This window comes from Trematomus bernacchii, unplaced genomic scaffold, assembly GCF_902827165.1.
Source record: "Trematomus bernacchii unplaced genomic scaffold, fTreBer1.1, whole genome shotgun sequence".
In the NCBI taxonomy this organism is placed as follows: Eukaryota; Metazoa; Chordata; class Actinopteri; order Perciformes; family Nototheniidae; genus Trematomus; species Trematomus bernacchii.
In genome coordinates, this window is record NW_022988024.1 from 347,791 (window position 1) to 364,985 (window position 17,195).

A 17,195-nucleotide genomic window follows, 5' to 3' on the forward strand; every position below is an offset into this window, starting at 1 on the left:
AGTAGACATAGTTTTTTCATATCCCATTAATCTCAATTTCTGTCAGAACCTCCAAGTTAAAAGCCACTGACATACATTAATGTACTTGAGGTTTATAGATTAACAAATGCCTAATTAGACGTGCCTTTTAAAGGGGACCTATCATGCAAAATGCACTTTTGTACGTCTTTTATACATGAATATGTGTCCCCGGTGTTCCAGGGAACTCACCAAGTGTCAGAAAACACAACCCTCTCTATTTTCCTCCATACCCAAATCTCTAAAAAAGGGGCTGCAACGGATCTGATAAAAACTGATCCAGATTTGAACACTGTCCTGACGTCAGGACAGTGGCGCTACGGCTATTGGGCCAACTCCACCAATCAGGAGGAGACAGCCACGGCCATTGCCGTTCGAAAGCGCTGGAGACGCTGTAGTACATATGCCAGGCCTGTAAGTGGTGCTGTTCTCACAGAATCAGCCCTTGCAAAAACAGAGCTAAACATTTTCAAATAGAGCAAAATGAGGCATGGCTAAAATGCATGATCTGTTTGGTATTTTGAAAAAAAAAAAGTATAAATATGCCTTATATAGGTATGGTCCTACACTATATTATTCAAATATAGCATGATAGGTCCACTTTAAGTTAGCCTATCATCCATCCTTACTATGGCATTTGCCACTTGATTGTCGTACAGGTAAGCCAGTCTGAGATCTCATTTTTTCTAACACACAGTTCACCACGCATGGGCTGCAAATCACAGACGAGCTGATTACCTAGTTAGCCTTCCAATTTATACAATTCTACTAAAGAAAGGGTATAACAATTACCAAAAATGTACTGAGTTGTATTGTGTTCATGCAGTTATGAGGGGGCCTCACCTCCTCATCTGAAGCTATTATGCGCTAATGCGGTGCAATTAGTGTAAGCGCGCCACAGTTTATCCGCCGCTGCAAGGTTTCCGGCGCGCGTAGTCCACTAGCACCCCTCCCCCCCCCCCCCCCCCCCCCCCCCGGCTCGCGACACAGATTGGGCAGGGGCGGCCCTGTAGGTAGATCATGTGGACTTGGTCATATTAAAAGTAGCTCCCAAGCTGAAAAAGTGTGGGCACCCCTGCTCTAACCCTAATCCTGCTAATAAAATGTCTTGAAGATACAGTATTTTGAGGAACCTTTTGAAGTTCTTGTGGCAGTGTGGACAACAATGGCATCTTCATGGTTTATTGAACTTCTGTAAGTGGCGTTGGATAAAAGCGTGATTCAAATGTTATGTAATATATAATGTACAGACAGCGCCCAATAGTATGCAATGTAATCGCAAAGTTTTACACTTGCTAATACCGACGTCATGCTACGCAATGTTGGATTGGTGGACATTGGATATATGATAATGGTCAAAACCGGATAGTGACTGTTTTGGCCGGTGACCGGTTAAAGGTAAAAGGTAAAAGGTAAAACAAGACATGTAATACTCTATTACTAAAGGCTATGATAACCAAAGTTAAGGCCAACTTAATGACTGCCCATACTTTGGCCTGGGGAAAAAAAAAACCTCCGGTGACTGACCTGTCGTTGTCCCCAGTATGAACCTCAGTGTAAAGTTTAAATCAAGTGTTTGGACTTACAGGGTCAGCAGTGTTATTGAGATTTGTTTGTCCCACAGAGGATGCAGCTGGACATTATCCTGACCAGTCTCCAGGACCACACCCACGTGGCCTCGCTCCTGGGTTACAGCTCCCCCGCCGACGGCCCGGAGGTACTTTGTTCTGGCCCGGGTTTCACAGCCTCCCCGGACCCCACATACGGCGCCACAGCAGGACACCCCGACACACACCTGGCTGAGATCCTCATGAAGACGCTGCTCAGGAACCTGGGCTTTTATACCGTAAGTAGATGTTCTGTTCAGCTCCATCAGAGAGCATGGAGTTTGCTCTTATTGATTTCTTTGTGTGTGTTACGCAGTAACAAACCATTATTACTGGGATCATATCGACCGATTCAGGACTGACAAAGGCAGACATTACTCAAGAAGGAAGCCATCAGTGAAGTCGACATATTTTTCCACCATCGTTACACTCCACCGTGTCTCCATCTCCCTCGCTTCTGTCAATATTGGAGTGGTGGCAGAGCATGACTCATGTAATCCTTTATTTTCACCTGCCACCTTTTTCCTGGCACATCAGTGGCTTGTTTCTGTTCCTTGGCTTCTGAAAGATGGCATTTAATTGATTCACACACACACACACACACACACACACACACACACACACACACACACACACACACAGGCAGAGTGATTATGCAGGCCTGAGCAATGAATGACGATTAGACTGCAAGGCTTTCTGAATATGAGTCACTGCTTTTGACTTCATTACCTCTCAGTGTATTTTCTCTTTTTGCTCTTCTTACGCCTCTCTTAATCTATAGAGCCCTGTCTTCTTCTATTTTTTGAAAATCACAAATTCAAAAACATACATCTAGATGAAAGAGTATAATAAACCAAAAACCAGTTATCAAAAGCTGTAAGTGGAACAAAGTAATAATTCTGTGTAAGGCAAAATTCACAGAATATTCCCCCTCTCTGATGCGGCTTTCACACCAGAGCTTTTCCCTTTCTAGCTCCTAGCTAGAGCTTTTCTGGTTCAGCTCCGGTTTCCCTTTTCAGCTCCCGCTCTGTTCACACCGCCCAGAGCTGCCACTGCTGCGTCATGACGTCACCGTTTACATCGCTGATTTTCTCCCCAACGGAGCTCACAACAACAACAACGGGGGGGGGACTGCGTCCGGTCGATGATCGTGTTGCTTTTAATCATACGAAGCCAGATTAAATTAAATAACGACTTCTCCAACCTTATACTTTTCTCCAGAGTGCCGTGGTTCATTGTTTATTAATGTGTTTCAGCGGCATTTACCGACCGCTGCAGTGCTGGCTGCTCTTCCACGGGAGTTTATTCTCCCGTTAGCTCCGGGTTAGCTCACACGGCTCTAAAGTATTCACTGTCTGACTGTCACACAAGCAGCTGATACATATCCCCAGTTCCCCTTAAGTGAATGTGTGTCAGTCTGAATTGACGCTGTTTGGCATCACAACGCTGTTATGAAAGTTTCTCTGGTATAACATGGGTGATGTTAGCATAGCAACCGAAGCTAAACTGACTACTTGCTAAGCCGTTTTCTACAGGCGTATTTTTCATTATGATTCTACTTGTGATAGTCGGACATGACAACCTGTGCAGCCCATGTATTGATTCCATCCGATAGCTGCTATAATAACAAACAAAACGTCTGCCTGCTCTCCACAATGATCAATAACAGCGAACGGATGGTCAAAGTAAGGTACAAATAAACAGAATCACACGAAGCCTGGTTAGTGTTGCCTGACTTTATAAAGTGTGTTTTTTTTTTTATAAGTGTGTGGTTGCCTTCTAGTCACTTTGCTCAGCGCTACTGCTTGTAGGCAGGCATGACGAGACTCTTCAGTCGACCCATGTTCAGGTTAGGTGGGTTTAGTTTCCTGCACGCCTCGACGTAAGAGAGACGTAAGCGACGCCGCCTCTAGCTCCGAAGCTCTTGCCTCTAGACCAGGGGTGGGCATTTTACGGCCCGCGGGCCACATCCGGCCCGTTGGCCGGCCTTGGCCGGCCCGTGTGAGGTTGATCATAAATTATAACATAATGAAAAAAAAACAGCAACCTTTTCAAAATAAAAGCAACACAGCTGTATTGCTTGCATGGCGTAAATACTTTTCTAACTGTGTTGCTTTTATTTTGAAAAGGGCGCTGCTGTTTTTTTTATTTATTTACGTAAACGCTTATGCCGTGAACAGCTACGAGTGATGCTGGCCGGCTAGTAGTCCTCGAAATGTCCGCTAAGGAAAAAAAAAGAAAGATCGATACTGAATGCCGCATTTTCAACAAGACATGGACCGCTAAGTATTTATTTACAGAAGTGAAAGGTAAAGCTGTGTGTAGTTTGTGGTGCGCAGGTCGCTGTGTTCAAGGAGTACAATTTGAGTCGCCACTATGCTACCAAACACGCAGATAAATACAAGAACCTGTCTGAGGAAGAGCGGGCAAAGGGGTCGGATGCTTTGCTAGCTAAGCTGCAAAGCCAACAACACATTTTCACAAAACATTCCACATCCAGAGATGCAGCTGTCAAGACGAGTTATGTCTTAAAAGTTAACCGTTTTCGGAGGGAGAGTTCATTAAGGAGTGTTTGTTGGACACTAATATGCCCGGAGAAAAAGGAGGCATTTGAGAAAGTGGCGCTCTCCCGACGCACTGTTACGAGGAGAATTGAGGACATCGCGGGAAATCTGGAGCTTCAGCTGCAGAACAGAGCGGTCAACTTTGACTTTTTTTCCTTGGCTTTGGATGAGAGCTGCGATGTACGTGACACTGCCCAGCTACTCATCTTCCTACGTGGGATAACTACAGACTTCAAAATCACGGAGGAGCTGGCAGCCATGCAGTCAATGAAAGGGACAACAACAGCGAGTGATTTGTTCACGGAGGTAAATGCATGTGTGGAAAAGTTGGGACTGAGATGGGACAAGCTGGCAGGCGTGACAACGGATGGTTGTCCAAATCTGACAGGGAAAAATGTTGGACTATTGAAGAGAATGCAGGATAAAGTGACAGAAATGAACCCTGAGCAGAAATAGGTATTTTTGCATTGTATTATACATCAGGAAGTGTTGTGTAAGTCAGTGTTAAAAATTAACCATGTTGTTGATGTTGTAACTAAAATAGTTAACTTCATCAGGGCAAGAGCATTGAATCACAGACAGTTTGTTGCACTTTTGGAGGAAAGTGAGACTGAACATCGTGACATACCCTACCATGCAGCTGTCAGGTGGCTCAGCCTGGGCAAAGTGCTGAAAAGAGTATGGGACCTGAGAGAAGAAATTCAAGACTTCTGTGTGAAGAAAGGAAACGACATCCCACAGCTTTCAGATGCAGACTGGATGGCAGACATTGGTTTTGCTGTAGATGTGACTGCACTAATGAGTGAACTAAATGTCAAACTGCAAGGCAAGGGCCTTTTTGTGCATGACATGTACAGTGCAGTGAAGGCTTTCATGAGAAAGCTGCAGCTTCTCTCAAGCCAAATGGAGGACAACATTCTCACGCACTTGCCAACACTGAAGGAAGCCACACCATCAGCTGATCACCTCCAGAGGTACTCATCCATGTTAGAAGCACTGCATGGTGAGTTTTCAAGGCGATTTAAAGACTTCAAAACAGTTGAGAATGAAATGAACATGATCTTTTCCCCATTTACATGCCATGTGGATGATGCACCCAGTGATGTTCAGCTTGAACTCATTGACCTGCAGTCTGACACACTTCTGTCAGAGCACTTTAGGTCAGTCTCACTGCCTGAGTTTTACTTTTCCCTGAAAGAGGAGAACTTTCCACACATCAGGAGCAGAGTTCCCGTTAGAATATTTTTTTGCCGGTCAACATGTCCGTTAAAGTTGAAATCTTCCGGACAAAATTAGATAAGTGCCGGTTAAAGGTCTTCTTTGTTATTTATTGAGCTTTAAAACAAATTGATATGATTCGACATTAAACAAACTAATTATAGTAGATTAACTACATTATTCAAAAGTGTACAGTAATTTACAAAAACGCGGGAATAATAAACGGAGCGCTCTCTCCTTCTCCTGACAGCCCGTCAGTATCATGCAGCTCGCGGATCCAGTAATGAGTGACCCGACAGTAAAACTAAACATATCTATAACTAGTTTAGGTAGTTTGAGAGGTAATTAAAATAGCTACGTGTGATTTTCTAACCTGAAGTGTGTTTTGCTCTGCTCGCCGCTGCAGGGGATCATGCAGAGCTGCGTGTCGACTCGTCAGCAGCAGCCGATCTCTCTCTCCTGTCAGATTAGACTTTACTCGCATTTATGTCCATATCGATCAGATCTAGCTAGTTCTAGCTAATGATATGACTACCTGCTTGTTAAAAGACACCTAAACAATAAGCGTCGCTATGCAACCGGATGAGGCCACAAAGTATAGCGCAGCATTATGCATTTGTTTACATGCCCACCGGAACCCCGAGGCATTACCAACAGATCAACGCACAATCAACCCATACAGGACATCTCTTTCTCCACATTAAGTGTTAGACATTAGAATTGACAATTTTTGTCTGTCACATACTCTTTTGTCTGTCACATACTATTCTTGTCTGTCACATAAGTGGCGCAACTGATGCGGTATTGCGCTAAGGGAAAATTATTTTGACCGGACATTTTGACCGGAGAGATTTAGATTTGCCGGACTTCAGCATATTTTACCGGTCATTGTCCGGTAATTACCGGCTAACGGGAACTCTGATCAGGAGACGTGCTCAGAAGATGATGGTCCTCTTTGGATCTACCTACATATGTGAACAGACATTCTCAGTGATGAAGTTCAACAAATCCAGATACAGATCCTCTATCACTGATGATCACCTCTCACCTGTCCTTCGCATATCCACCTCAGACATTGAACCAGATTTCCGTGCACTTGTTCAAGCCCAAGACAGACTGGATTTTTCTCACTGAACAAGTAAAATTAACTGAAAAACAAAAATCAAAAGCACTCATTTCTTTTTGTATAAAGCTGATTCATTTCTTATCTTTAACATACTGTAAAACACCTTTTCAGTATTGGTATATTGAGCAGAATTAAGTTCAACTTATTTTTGATTCGGCCCCCCAACACAGCTCGAGTTTCTGAAGTGGCCCCTTGTAAAAAATAATTGCCCACCCCTGCTCTAGACCGACAATTTTTTGGAGCTGGAAGTGAACCGCATTCCGGAGCTATGAGGCGGCGCCGCTGCGGTGTGAACAGGAAAAAACCGGTACTTTTCAGCTCCAGCTCCGAGCCGGAGCTGAAAAAGCGCCGGTGTGAAAGGGGCATAACTTGCTCATAGTTACCATTTTTAGTAGAACAGTACATTCCAGTTTTATTTAAGAAATTGTTGAGGAACAAAGTGAAACCATGTTTTAAGATGAATCTAAAAATAAAAATGTTGCAGGAGGACAACAAGCTTCTGGATAAATTAATAGATTCTAGTATTAAGGGACTCATTCAAGTCATTGTGTTCAAGGCTGCTTTAAATTCTAGATCCATTTGATAGCTGTTTTCAAAACAAGCTCATGTTTTCCTCTGTGGCTTGAAATCCAAATTCACCAAAAACGTTCTCAATTTGAGGAAATAAAAGAAAAACCTTGTTTTTAAAATAAAATAGGAATTGGTCATTGATACTGCTTGAATGTCAATGTTTTTTCGATAAAGTAACCGCTGGTAAATCAAATAATTTTTTCTTCTTCTGTGCCTCCCACAGTGGCCTCATTGCCATAATGATGAGCACATGAGTGAATTAAGTCGAATGATGAAGGTTTAAAAGGGCAAGCAAGCGAGATAGATAATGTTAAGTAAATCTTAAGTCATGCCTGAAAAAAAAAGTATATATAAAATAATTTGACAATGACTAATGACTTTTTGCCAACAAATCACATTTACAAAGACTTGCTGGCTAACGATCTGCCGGAAATCCATATTGCCCGTTCTAGAGCCTCCAGCGAATCAATAAAATGTCACGCCATTAATTTGATCCGTGTCTCAAACTATGCCGAAAAAATAATGGAAATACTCAAATTGTACTTAAGTACAGTACTTGAGTAAATATACTTTCCAACACTTTAACCCTTCCAGCTATAAGGTGACAGCCAATTAAATGTGGTTTGTCGAACATCTTCTGTTATCACGTTTTTTTCACTTAGTTTTTTCTACATTACACCTTTTTCCTCTTGGAAGATGCCTTTTATACCTGCGATATCTGTGAACATGTTATTGTTGATGTTCTGATTTGTGTGTGTGTTTTTTTGCAGGACCAGGCATTTGGTGAGCTGGAGAAGAACAGTGATAAGCTGCAGCAGGGCATGTCCTCTTCCGACAGCAGCCAGCCTGCTCATCTCCACCAGCTGCTGTGCTCGCTGCAGAAGCAACTGTTAGCGTACTGCCACATTAACTCCGTCACCGAGGTACGCACTCTCAGCTGTGCTTGTTGATGTGAAGCCTGATCTCTCCTCCAACTGTTTTATCATGTAAAAATAGTGTTTACACAATCAAAATGTCTTCATGTAGTTATTCAAACTGCTTGGTCTAGTGCCATTGGGATCATGTGACACTGTTGAGATGACAACATGATGTTTGTTTACCTGAAAGCCAGATGCCCCACGACTAATTCAGTCAATTTGATGAAGTTATTTACTCGCTACTGCACATCTTGTTTCAGAACTCACATGGTCTTGTTTAATTTTTTTTAATTACATTAAATTGCTTTTATTGAATAAAAACATGTTTGTGTCACTAATGCATGACTCAAGTTAGTGCTATTTGCATACCCTGTTTATCTTTGAGCTTAGTCTTGAAAACATTTAGTGGATATTAGTGGCTTTTGCATTTTTATTAATCACAATTTCAGTAGGTGTGATTTAACAATCTTAACACCAAAGTCTTATGAAAACATTCTGACCCTCTTGTTTTTCTGCAGAACTCCAGCAGTGTGGCTTTACTCCACAAGCATCTGCAGCTCCTACTGCCTCACGCCACAGATATCTTCTCCCGCTCAGCTGCTCTGATAAAAGAGAGTTCCTGGAACGGCAGCATACGAGAGAAGCTACAAGGTGAGGAGGATCAGTTCATCTCTTTTCTGATCAGGGAACCAACCTTATTGTTTCCCTGATTACGCTACACTACATTGTGAAACATAAACACATATAGAAGTCAGCAGGGGAAGAGCTAGCTAGCTGTTAGCAGCCCATCTACAGTATATTCCTGCCTCGATCGAAAACAGTTAATTAGCCAACAAGCTAAATAACTTAGCTAACGTTAAAATAATGATGCATTCAAACTTCATTCAGTAAACATGGTGAAGGCCAAATATAAATCAATAAAATGCATTCGTATCGAATGTAGATTTTGGGCTTAAAACTTGCATAAAAAAATGTTTTCACAGCAATAAATAGATATAAATACATCAATAAAATAGGTATTGAAGAGGGAATTCTAACCTGTTAAACATTCCTATCAAAAGCCAGCATGACAGCAAAACAGCAATCATTAATAAAGAAGTATATCTTGAAGTAAATGGGATTTATTTTAATTTTATTGTCTTATCGAAGTGTAGAAATTGTAGAGTACTACATTTCTAGTATGGTAAATTCCTTGCTCCTTCTCTAACCCTGTTGCTATCCGGACGCCATTATTCTCCACTTATTGACAGTGCAGGGTAAACTGCAGTCATTAACAAAAAAATAATAAGGTTTATGTTTTTGTAATTAAACTCAAGAATAATTTATTGAAAGTAAACTTAATATTAAACACTTCTTTCCCTTTTGACAAACACAATTTCAGTTTTTTCTTTGATCAGTACCATCGTTTTGAACCTCTATGCTAACCATGTCTCTGTCATCTCCAGATGTGATCTACGTGTCAGCGGCAGGCAGCATGCTGTGTCAGATAATCAACTCCCTGCTGCTGCTTCCTGTGTCGGTGGCGAGGCCTCTGCTGAGCCAGCTGCTGGACCTTCTGCCTCCACTGGACCGCCTCAACAGGCTGCTGCCCGCCGCCTCGCCTCTGGAGGACCAGGAGCTGCAGTGGCCTCTGCATGGTGAGCATGTGATCTGATCTTTCACATTTTCTCTCTAAAAATCTATAGTTGTAGATCTCTCAATACCTTAATATCCCCTTAAGAACTGAAACTATTTGGAAACCTTTTAGTTTTTGAGCATCATTTATGCTGACGTTCTATGACGCTACCCTTCTATCTGTCCAGGTACCTCAGACTTTGCTGAGCCGGGCTCGGGGATGTCTCTGCCGCAGCCGGCGTTCTCCTGGGTGTGGCTGGTGGATCTGGAGAGGACTGTTGCCCTGCTGGTGGGCCGCTGCCTTGGTGGGATGCTGCAGGGAGCCCCCACCTCTCTGGAGGAGCAGGATACTGCTTACTGGCTCAAAACGCCTCTCTTCAGCAACGGCCTGGAAGTGGACATCACTCAGCTGGGTAGGGAGCGGACGGATACAGAGCTGTGATGGCTGATTCATGCATGTTTTTAATGTTGATCACAGGTAACAAGATAAGCATTTGAGTAAGGGCAGAGCAATATATCACAATTATATTGAAAAAATTATTCAAAATGAGATATCATTTTGAAGAGGCCCTTTTATGCTTTTTAGGTGGTTCCATTTCCTGTAGTGTTATATAGGTTTTTGTGCATGTAAATGGTCTGCAAAGGCTAAAATCCCTGCAGAGGAAGTTTCTCTAACTGAATATAACAGACTGTTTGAGATGTTCTATTATTTGCTCTTACCCGCTTGGTCTTTAAATCCACATTAATGCTGATCATTTATTAATAATTGTTATCTTTTAATACTTTGTGAAAACTACAACGGTCAACCCTGCAATATTGTAACAACATAAATATTGGTCAAAAATATAGTCTTTTATAGAATAATACTTTTAACTTTTAACCTTTTATTCCATCATATGTTGTTTCCTCAGTGTTCTTTTATTAAAGATTAGAGTTGAAGATAGAGGGGATGACCCTCCTAAAAGGCCACAGCTCTATCAGGTGATCTATTCAGCTGCCTCCTCAGTGACTTGTTGAGATGATTATTTGCTTGTTCACTTGTGTCCTCCAGACGCCTGCATCAGCTCATTACTTGAGGCGGCGCTGTCCGGTAATGAAGAGCAGAAGCCTTTCGACTGCACACTGCGTCCTGAGTTGAGTGTTCTGGTGAATTTGGCTCTGTGTTCCTCTAAAGAACCCGCCAACAGCCTCTGGATCAACATGCAAGACTACGCCATGAGCAAAGGTCCACAGCTTTGACTAAGCATATAATCAATCTATTGTCTCCATCATTAGTCTTGTAATGACTGACTGTACTGTGTATTCTGTTGCAGACTGGGACAATGCCACTCTCAGTAATGAGTCACTGCTGGACACTGTGTCCAGGTTTGTGTTGGCAGCCTTACTGAAGCACACAGGGATGCTGGACCAAGCCTGTGGAGAGGGCAGGTACTGTAACATCATATTTATGATGTGTCTGCATGAAGGTTTGCACACTGTGCCAGTCTAAAATTAACCTCACATTTCAAAAGTTTATTTTTTTATATTTTCCCATCAGGTACCAACCATCCAAGGCTCTTGCAGAGGTGTATCGCAGTGTCTATAAAGTGCGAAATCGCCTGCTCGCCTGTAAGAACATGGACTTCATCCAGACAAGATCCTCTTCACGTGAGAGGAGGGTGAGTGATCAAAAGTTGCTCGCACACTCTGTCCGCACACTTAACAGGAATTGAATCAAAATATATATAAAACACGATTTATTACTAAGTTTAACATCATGCAAAATAGTTAAAACTGGTTCCACAATGGTACCAATTTCAAGTCACCTTTCATGTTGGGGAAAAATATGTATTTATTTAATTCATTTATGTTTGACTTAAATAGTTTCCCACAGATTTTTTTATTTATTTAAAACGATATTGTGAAAAATTATGCATTTGATAAAAGAAAATGTTCCTTTTTTAAAAAATATATATATTTCCCTGATGGATGTCACGTGATTTCACAGATTTCAGACAATCAGGACTCTCTGGACATGGACCCTCAGGAGCACTCGTTCACACGCACCATCGACGAGGAGGCAGAGCTGGAGGAGAGAGCGGACCGCGAGAGAGAGGAGGGCCACCAGGAGCAAGATGACGAAGAGGAGGAGCGGGAACACGAAGTAATGACAGCTGGAAGTAAGTATGCCTGCCTCCAACTGTACATCTATATGCTTTCATTTCGCTTATCATTAGGAACATCAGGCGTATCATTTAAAACTTTTATTTTACAGTTCATTCATTTTAATATTGACTGCTCCTATTCATTCCCATTTCAGCTTTATTACAAAAAGGTACTAAAGTGTTTGAAAAGCAATTAAAGAAACCAATACATTTTTATTAGCATTCTATCCTCTTGATGTTTTGGTTATTTATTTAATAATTTGGGCAGTTTGGTGCTGAATCCAAACGTAATCCTTATTGTTTTTGATATTAAATGACCTTGCTATAGTATGCAGTTGTTGTAAGTTACTGATGCCAAATAATATGAGTCCAGTGACCAGTTAGTTTAAGGAAAAGATAAATATTGCGGCTTCATAGAATGTCATGATAATTGTTTAATCTTGCTCGATTTGGCTTTTTCTGAATACAGTAATGATGTTGCATTTAAGTTCCTTGTTAGCTCATTTATTTGATTGTAATGTAAGATTGTTATCGTCATATAAAAATAATGTGGATGGATGTGTCAGTGTCAGGCGCTTCTCGATGTGTTGCATTGGCATGGGCTTTGGTTATGAACTTTGCACTCCAGTAAACCTCGAGTGTATTGTGCGGCTGCTGCTTGTCCTCTAACCCAGCATCTTGTGTGTGTTTGTTTATTTGTGTATGTGCAACTTGCACACCACACAGAAATCTTTCAATGTTTCCTCTCAGCGCGGGAGGTAGCACGCAGCCGGGACCGAGAGCGGACCAGCAGCAGCACGGGACTGGGCTCCGGCTCCGTGTCCAGGAGCGTAGGAGGAGAGGAGGACCCTGTTCTGTCCCAGGAGGGCAGGAGGGGCAGCACGGGGCTCCCAGAGGGCCAGGACCTGTACACCGCAGCCTGCAACTCTGTGATCCACCGCTGCGCCCTGCTGCTGCTCGGGGTGAGCCCGGTGCTGGGAGAGCTAACCAAGCAGGACCAGGAGGAGGGCCAGAGCCAGTCAGCCACAGGAACACAGGAGAGCCTGAGCTTCATGACCAGGTCAGAGTGCTGCACAGTTATGGTGCGTTTCCACTACAGCGCGGAGCACGGTTTAAGAGGGCTGTGACGTTAGCGGCCCGTCTTTGGTTGCGTTTCCACTTGGCCTAGTACCGGCCGGCGGGTCCTAATTCACAGTTTTTCTGGCCTCATAAAATCGTGGGTCTAGGGCCAGAGACAACGAGGCTGAGTCGGGCTGAGTATGCTAAACTAGAGAGAGCATCGCTGGCAAGGGGGCTACAACTACAACAAGATGGACATATTTGATCGTGATTTAATTGTAATACACGTTTCAAAATGATGCCGAAGTAACAACATACTGATACCGGTTAGTAAAAACCATGAATTAATGCTTTGTCAAGTCTGCAGAGAGACGGCAGGCGAAAAACCTTTTAAAATGCGTGTTTTCTAAATGGAGATTGGCTAAGCTAACGCAGTATATGCTCCGACCGTCCACACTCACAACAACGGCCTATACAGACATAAATAAAGCAGCGACTGTATTCGCCATGACACAGGCAGTCTGTGGTTTGTACTTGTTTAACTTTTGTCTAGTTTCTGAACATATATGAGGAGCTGTGAGCTCTGAGTGCTAACAGCTAACGGCTGTGTTGTTTTTCTGGGGTTCTCATTGAAGATGACGTCACGGCTCCGCCTACACTGCGTTACTATAGATACTACCCCAGTTCCTAAACTGTAATGGAAATGCGCCATAAAGTGAGCCAGTCCTAACGAGGCCTAGCCATACCGAGCGAGACCGAGCGAGGCCGTGTAGTGGAAACGCGCCACTAGAGACAGTCAGGAGAGAGGGGGGATACATCAACTTTGCCCACTACAGGTGGAGCATGATGTAACTCATTCACAAAAAGAAACGCTTTATCAACACATAATTATATAAATACAAGATTAAATTAGTATCTTAACAGTTCTTAATTAATGTATTTCCTAAATCAAACTGTTACTCGAAATATATGCATGTTAGATATTCTCATGAGAAACCACAAGCTCAAGAGAGACTGGTACATATGACCGAATGCTTTATTTCTAAATCATGTCACACCACTCCGATGAGACAAAAACTGTTGTTCCTATTCTGTGCATAAAAGCATATTAAAGTTCAGCCAAGGCTGATGTGATCACAGATCTGCAAATACAGTGTATTTTCCAAAGGGACCAAAATCTGTTTGTGTTATATTTCACACAGGCTCCGCCCTCTACTGGACTCTATGGGTACTACTCTCTATCATGCTGTGCGTGCTTTCACCTACTGAGTTACGTAAACGTAGCCGGCCAATCGGGGCGAGCCTACCTGAATGCGCGCGCAGGCCCACAGTATATAAGGCGGCTACGCCGCCCGCCGCCCGCTATCCTTTTTCTCTTCAGCGAGCGATTAACAACTGCAGAGAAAGTAAAACGTTTGAAAGAAGAAGAAAGAGTTATCATACCTCCATGGAGAGACCCGGGCCTGTCCTTCGTGCCCTGGCTTAAATAGCGGGCGCCGATCTCCACCACCTCTGCTTCGAGTGTTTGGGGAACCAGGATATGGCCGAGGCGGTGCCATTCATGTTCGCCATTCCAGCGGGGCGGATGGCTCCGTTTGCCGTTGTCGGGCACTTCCGGGTCAGGTCCATGGAGGTCCACCGCCCTAGGTGATGACCGTGGCGGCGGAGCGCAGCTGCTCCCAGCGGGCAGCAGGCTGAGCAGAGAGCTGAAAAGAGCTCTGCCGCGTGACAGGGCGACTGCAAATAAACACAGGTGTGTTGGGCATCTCGCTCATTGCTGGAGATGCCCCCACCTCACCAGATCAGAGCGATTATTTGTAGCTTGATCGGCGGTGTGGCCGCCGCCGTTGCCTGCCCTGTGATATCCCGGTGTGGGGTCATGCCGCGTGGCACTTTCCAAAAGGACTGTGTTGATCTCCCGGGAGCCCCGTGTTTACGGAAGGGCTCTTTGGATCGATCTCCTTGGTCACGTGGGTGAGGAGTAGTCGCAACATGGCTGCTTCTTGCTCATCCCCAGAGGAAAGAACACTGTCCCACACTCCCCGCCCCCTCTGTAAACTCCAGTATAGGAGCCAGCAGGTGGGCGTGTGCACGTGAGTGGAATAAACCGAAGTGCTGTCAAAGCACTGTGCGGGTTCAAGAGAGAGTGATGTGTGTGTGAGAAATGCATTCAGTGAAAACGATTGCATTTCTCCCAGAGTAAGAGTCATCTCTCCACATTTCCACTTTTCACCATAATGTCCGTTTCAAAGAGACGGCATTAGGACAGAGCCGCGGCGCGTTCAAGGACCTCAGTAGAAAATCGGCCCTTTTCTGTGTCAGCCCCCATGCCAAAACTCCCTTTTTATGGAGGGTTTGACAGCGGAGTGGGCCACCAGAGAGTACCACAGCTTCATAGCTGCGGCTCCGCAGCTGATTGCACATGCCCTAACACAATGTTATGGGGAATGGAAAATCAGTGGTGTATTAAACAGAGTGGATGGACAGGACACTGAGACTGGGTTATTCACTCCAGTTTTGCAGCATCCCTCCTCCGTTCAGAGGCATGAGAGAGGCAAATCTGTCATCCCAGGAGGAGATAGGTTTCCTCTCGGCATGTGCACTCTCAAGTCAGAGAGAAGGGGCACTATTCCCTGTACTTCCTGGTTCCCAAGAAGACCGGAGAATTCAGGCCCATTCTGGATCTTCAATGCCTGAACCAGCACATTGCATGCAAGAAATTCCATATGTTAACTATGAAACAGTTACTGGGACTGGTGCGGCCAGGCGATTGGTTCACAACCATCGACCTGAAGGACGCTTACTTTCATGGCGAAATTGCTCCAAAACACAGAAAGTATTTGCGTTTTGCCTTCCAGGGGGTAGCCTACGAGTACAACAGACTGCCGTTCGGCTACTCCCTATCCCCACGCACGTTCAGCCACGGCGCTGCAACCGCTGCGGGACCATGGCATGAGGGTGTTCTTTTATCTGGACGACCTCATAGTCATGGCCAGGTCCAGGGAATGGGCAATGTTTCACACAGCCCAATTGATCCTACACCTAACCAAGTTGGGTTGAAAAATAAGTTGCGGTCAATTGGAAGAAGAGCTCCCCCATACCTCACCAGCAGGTAGAATATCTGGGGGTGATGCTCGATGCAGGCAGACTACGTGCCACCCTGACAGAAAGCAGACGGGCATCCCTGCTGCGGGCAGTCTGCTGGCTGCGTTAATGGGGCGATGGTGACAGCTTTGATCATCATGCAGACTTTGGGTCTCATGACGGCTGCTCACTCCGTAGTGCCACTCGGACCGCTGCATGCACGTTGCATGCAGAGGTGGTTTACAGGCCTTCGTTTAGATCTCAAGACACAAACAACGTCTGGTGACCATCCCCCCCTCAGTAGAGAGCAACCTCCGATTCTGGGGGTCCCCAGAGAATCTGCGAAGGGGAGCTCCACTGGGGCAAGTGACCTCCTATATCACAGTCTTCACAGACGCTTCAGTGACAGGATGGGGGGGGGGGACGTGCCTAGAGAGAGCTGTAGGTGGTTGCTGGCCTCTGACAGAGGCTCGGCACAGCAACCTCCTGGAGCTGCAAGCAGTGATGTTGGTCCTACAGCACTTCAAACCCTTAATACAGGGCAAACATGTGCTTGTGAGGAGCGACAACCGCACCACAGTGGCGTACATCAACAGGCAGGGCGGAGTCCGCTCAATAGCCTTGTTGACCGCAGCAGAGAACCTGTGGTTGTGGGTTTCACAGATTTGGTTGTCTCTAAGGGCCCTGCACATCCCGGGACAGGAGAACGGGGGGGCCGACCTCATGTCAAGAGGCGGACCCCTGCCAGACGAGTGGAGGCTTCACCCGGAGGTGGTGAAGCAGGTCTGGACTCAGTTTGGGAGAGCAGAGGCGGACCTGTTCGCCAATCGGCGCAACAGCCACTGTGCCCTGTGGTTCTCCCTGGCCCGGTGGGACAATCCGCCCTTGGGGGTGGACGCATTTGCACACGAGCCATGGCCAAGAAAGCTGCTTTACGCCTTTCCACCGCTGCACCTTATCCCCCCCCTCCTGGAGAGGGTGAGACGGGAGCAGCTGTCAGTCATCCTATTGGCCCGTGGTACGCGGGGGTAACACAGATGATGGTGGGCCAGCCCTGGGCTATTCCTCAGGTCTGGGGAGCACTGTCTCAGGAAGCAGGTGCAATAGGGGCGTTACCCACTCTGGGCCAACCTCTCCAGGCTTGGCTCCAGAGAGGGACAGGCTGAGACAGGTGGGGCTGTCTGACAACGTTATTCAGACTATCCAAGCAGCAAGAGCAGAATCCACCACAGCCTGTTACAGGCCAAAGTGGGCGGGATTCCGGCGATGGTGTG

General features: G+C 45.0%; 1 protein-coding gene across 1 annotated transcript in view; it reads left to right on the forward strand.

Moving 5' to 3' along the window:
* Window positions 1-17,195, forward strand: part of herc1 (HECT and RLD domain containing E3 ubiquitin protein ligase family member 1) — a 76,722-nt gene that overhangs the window by 14,332 nt on the left and 45,195 nt on the right. The window contains 10 exon segments of the mRNA XM_034117430.1: window positions 1,643-1,864; window positions 7,874-8,026; window positions 8,539-8,671; window positions 9,466-9,657; window positions 9,823-10,047; window positions 10,686-10,859; window positions 10,948-11,062; window positions 11,172-11,292; window positions 11,622-11,793; window positions 12,505-12,838. Of these exon segments, the coding sequence (XP_033973321.1) occupies window positions 1,643-1,864; window positions 7,874-8,026; window positions 8,539-8,671; window positions 9,466-9,657; window positions 9,823-10,047; window positions 10,686-10,859; window positions 10,948-11,062; window positions 11,172-11,292; window positions 11,622-11,793; window positions 12,505-12,838 (1,841 nt within the window).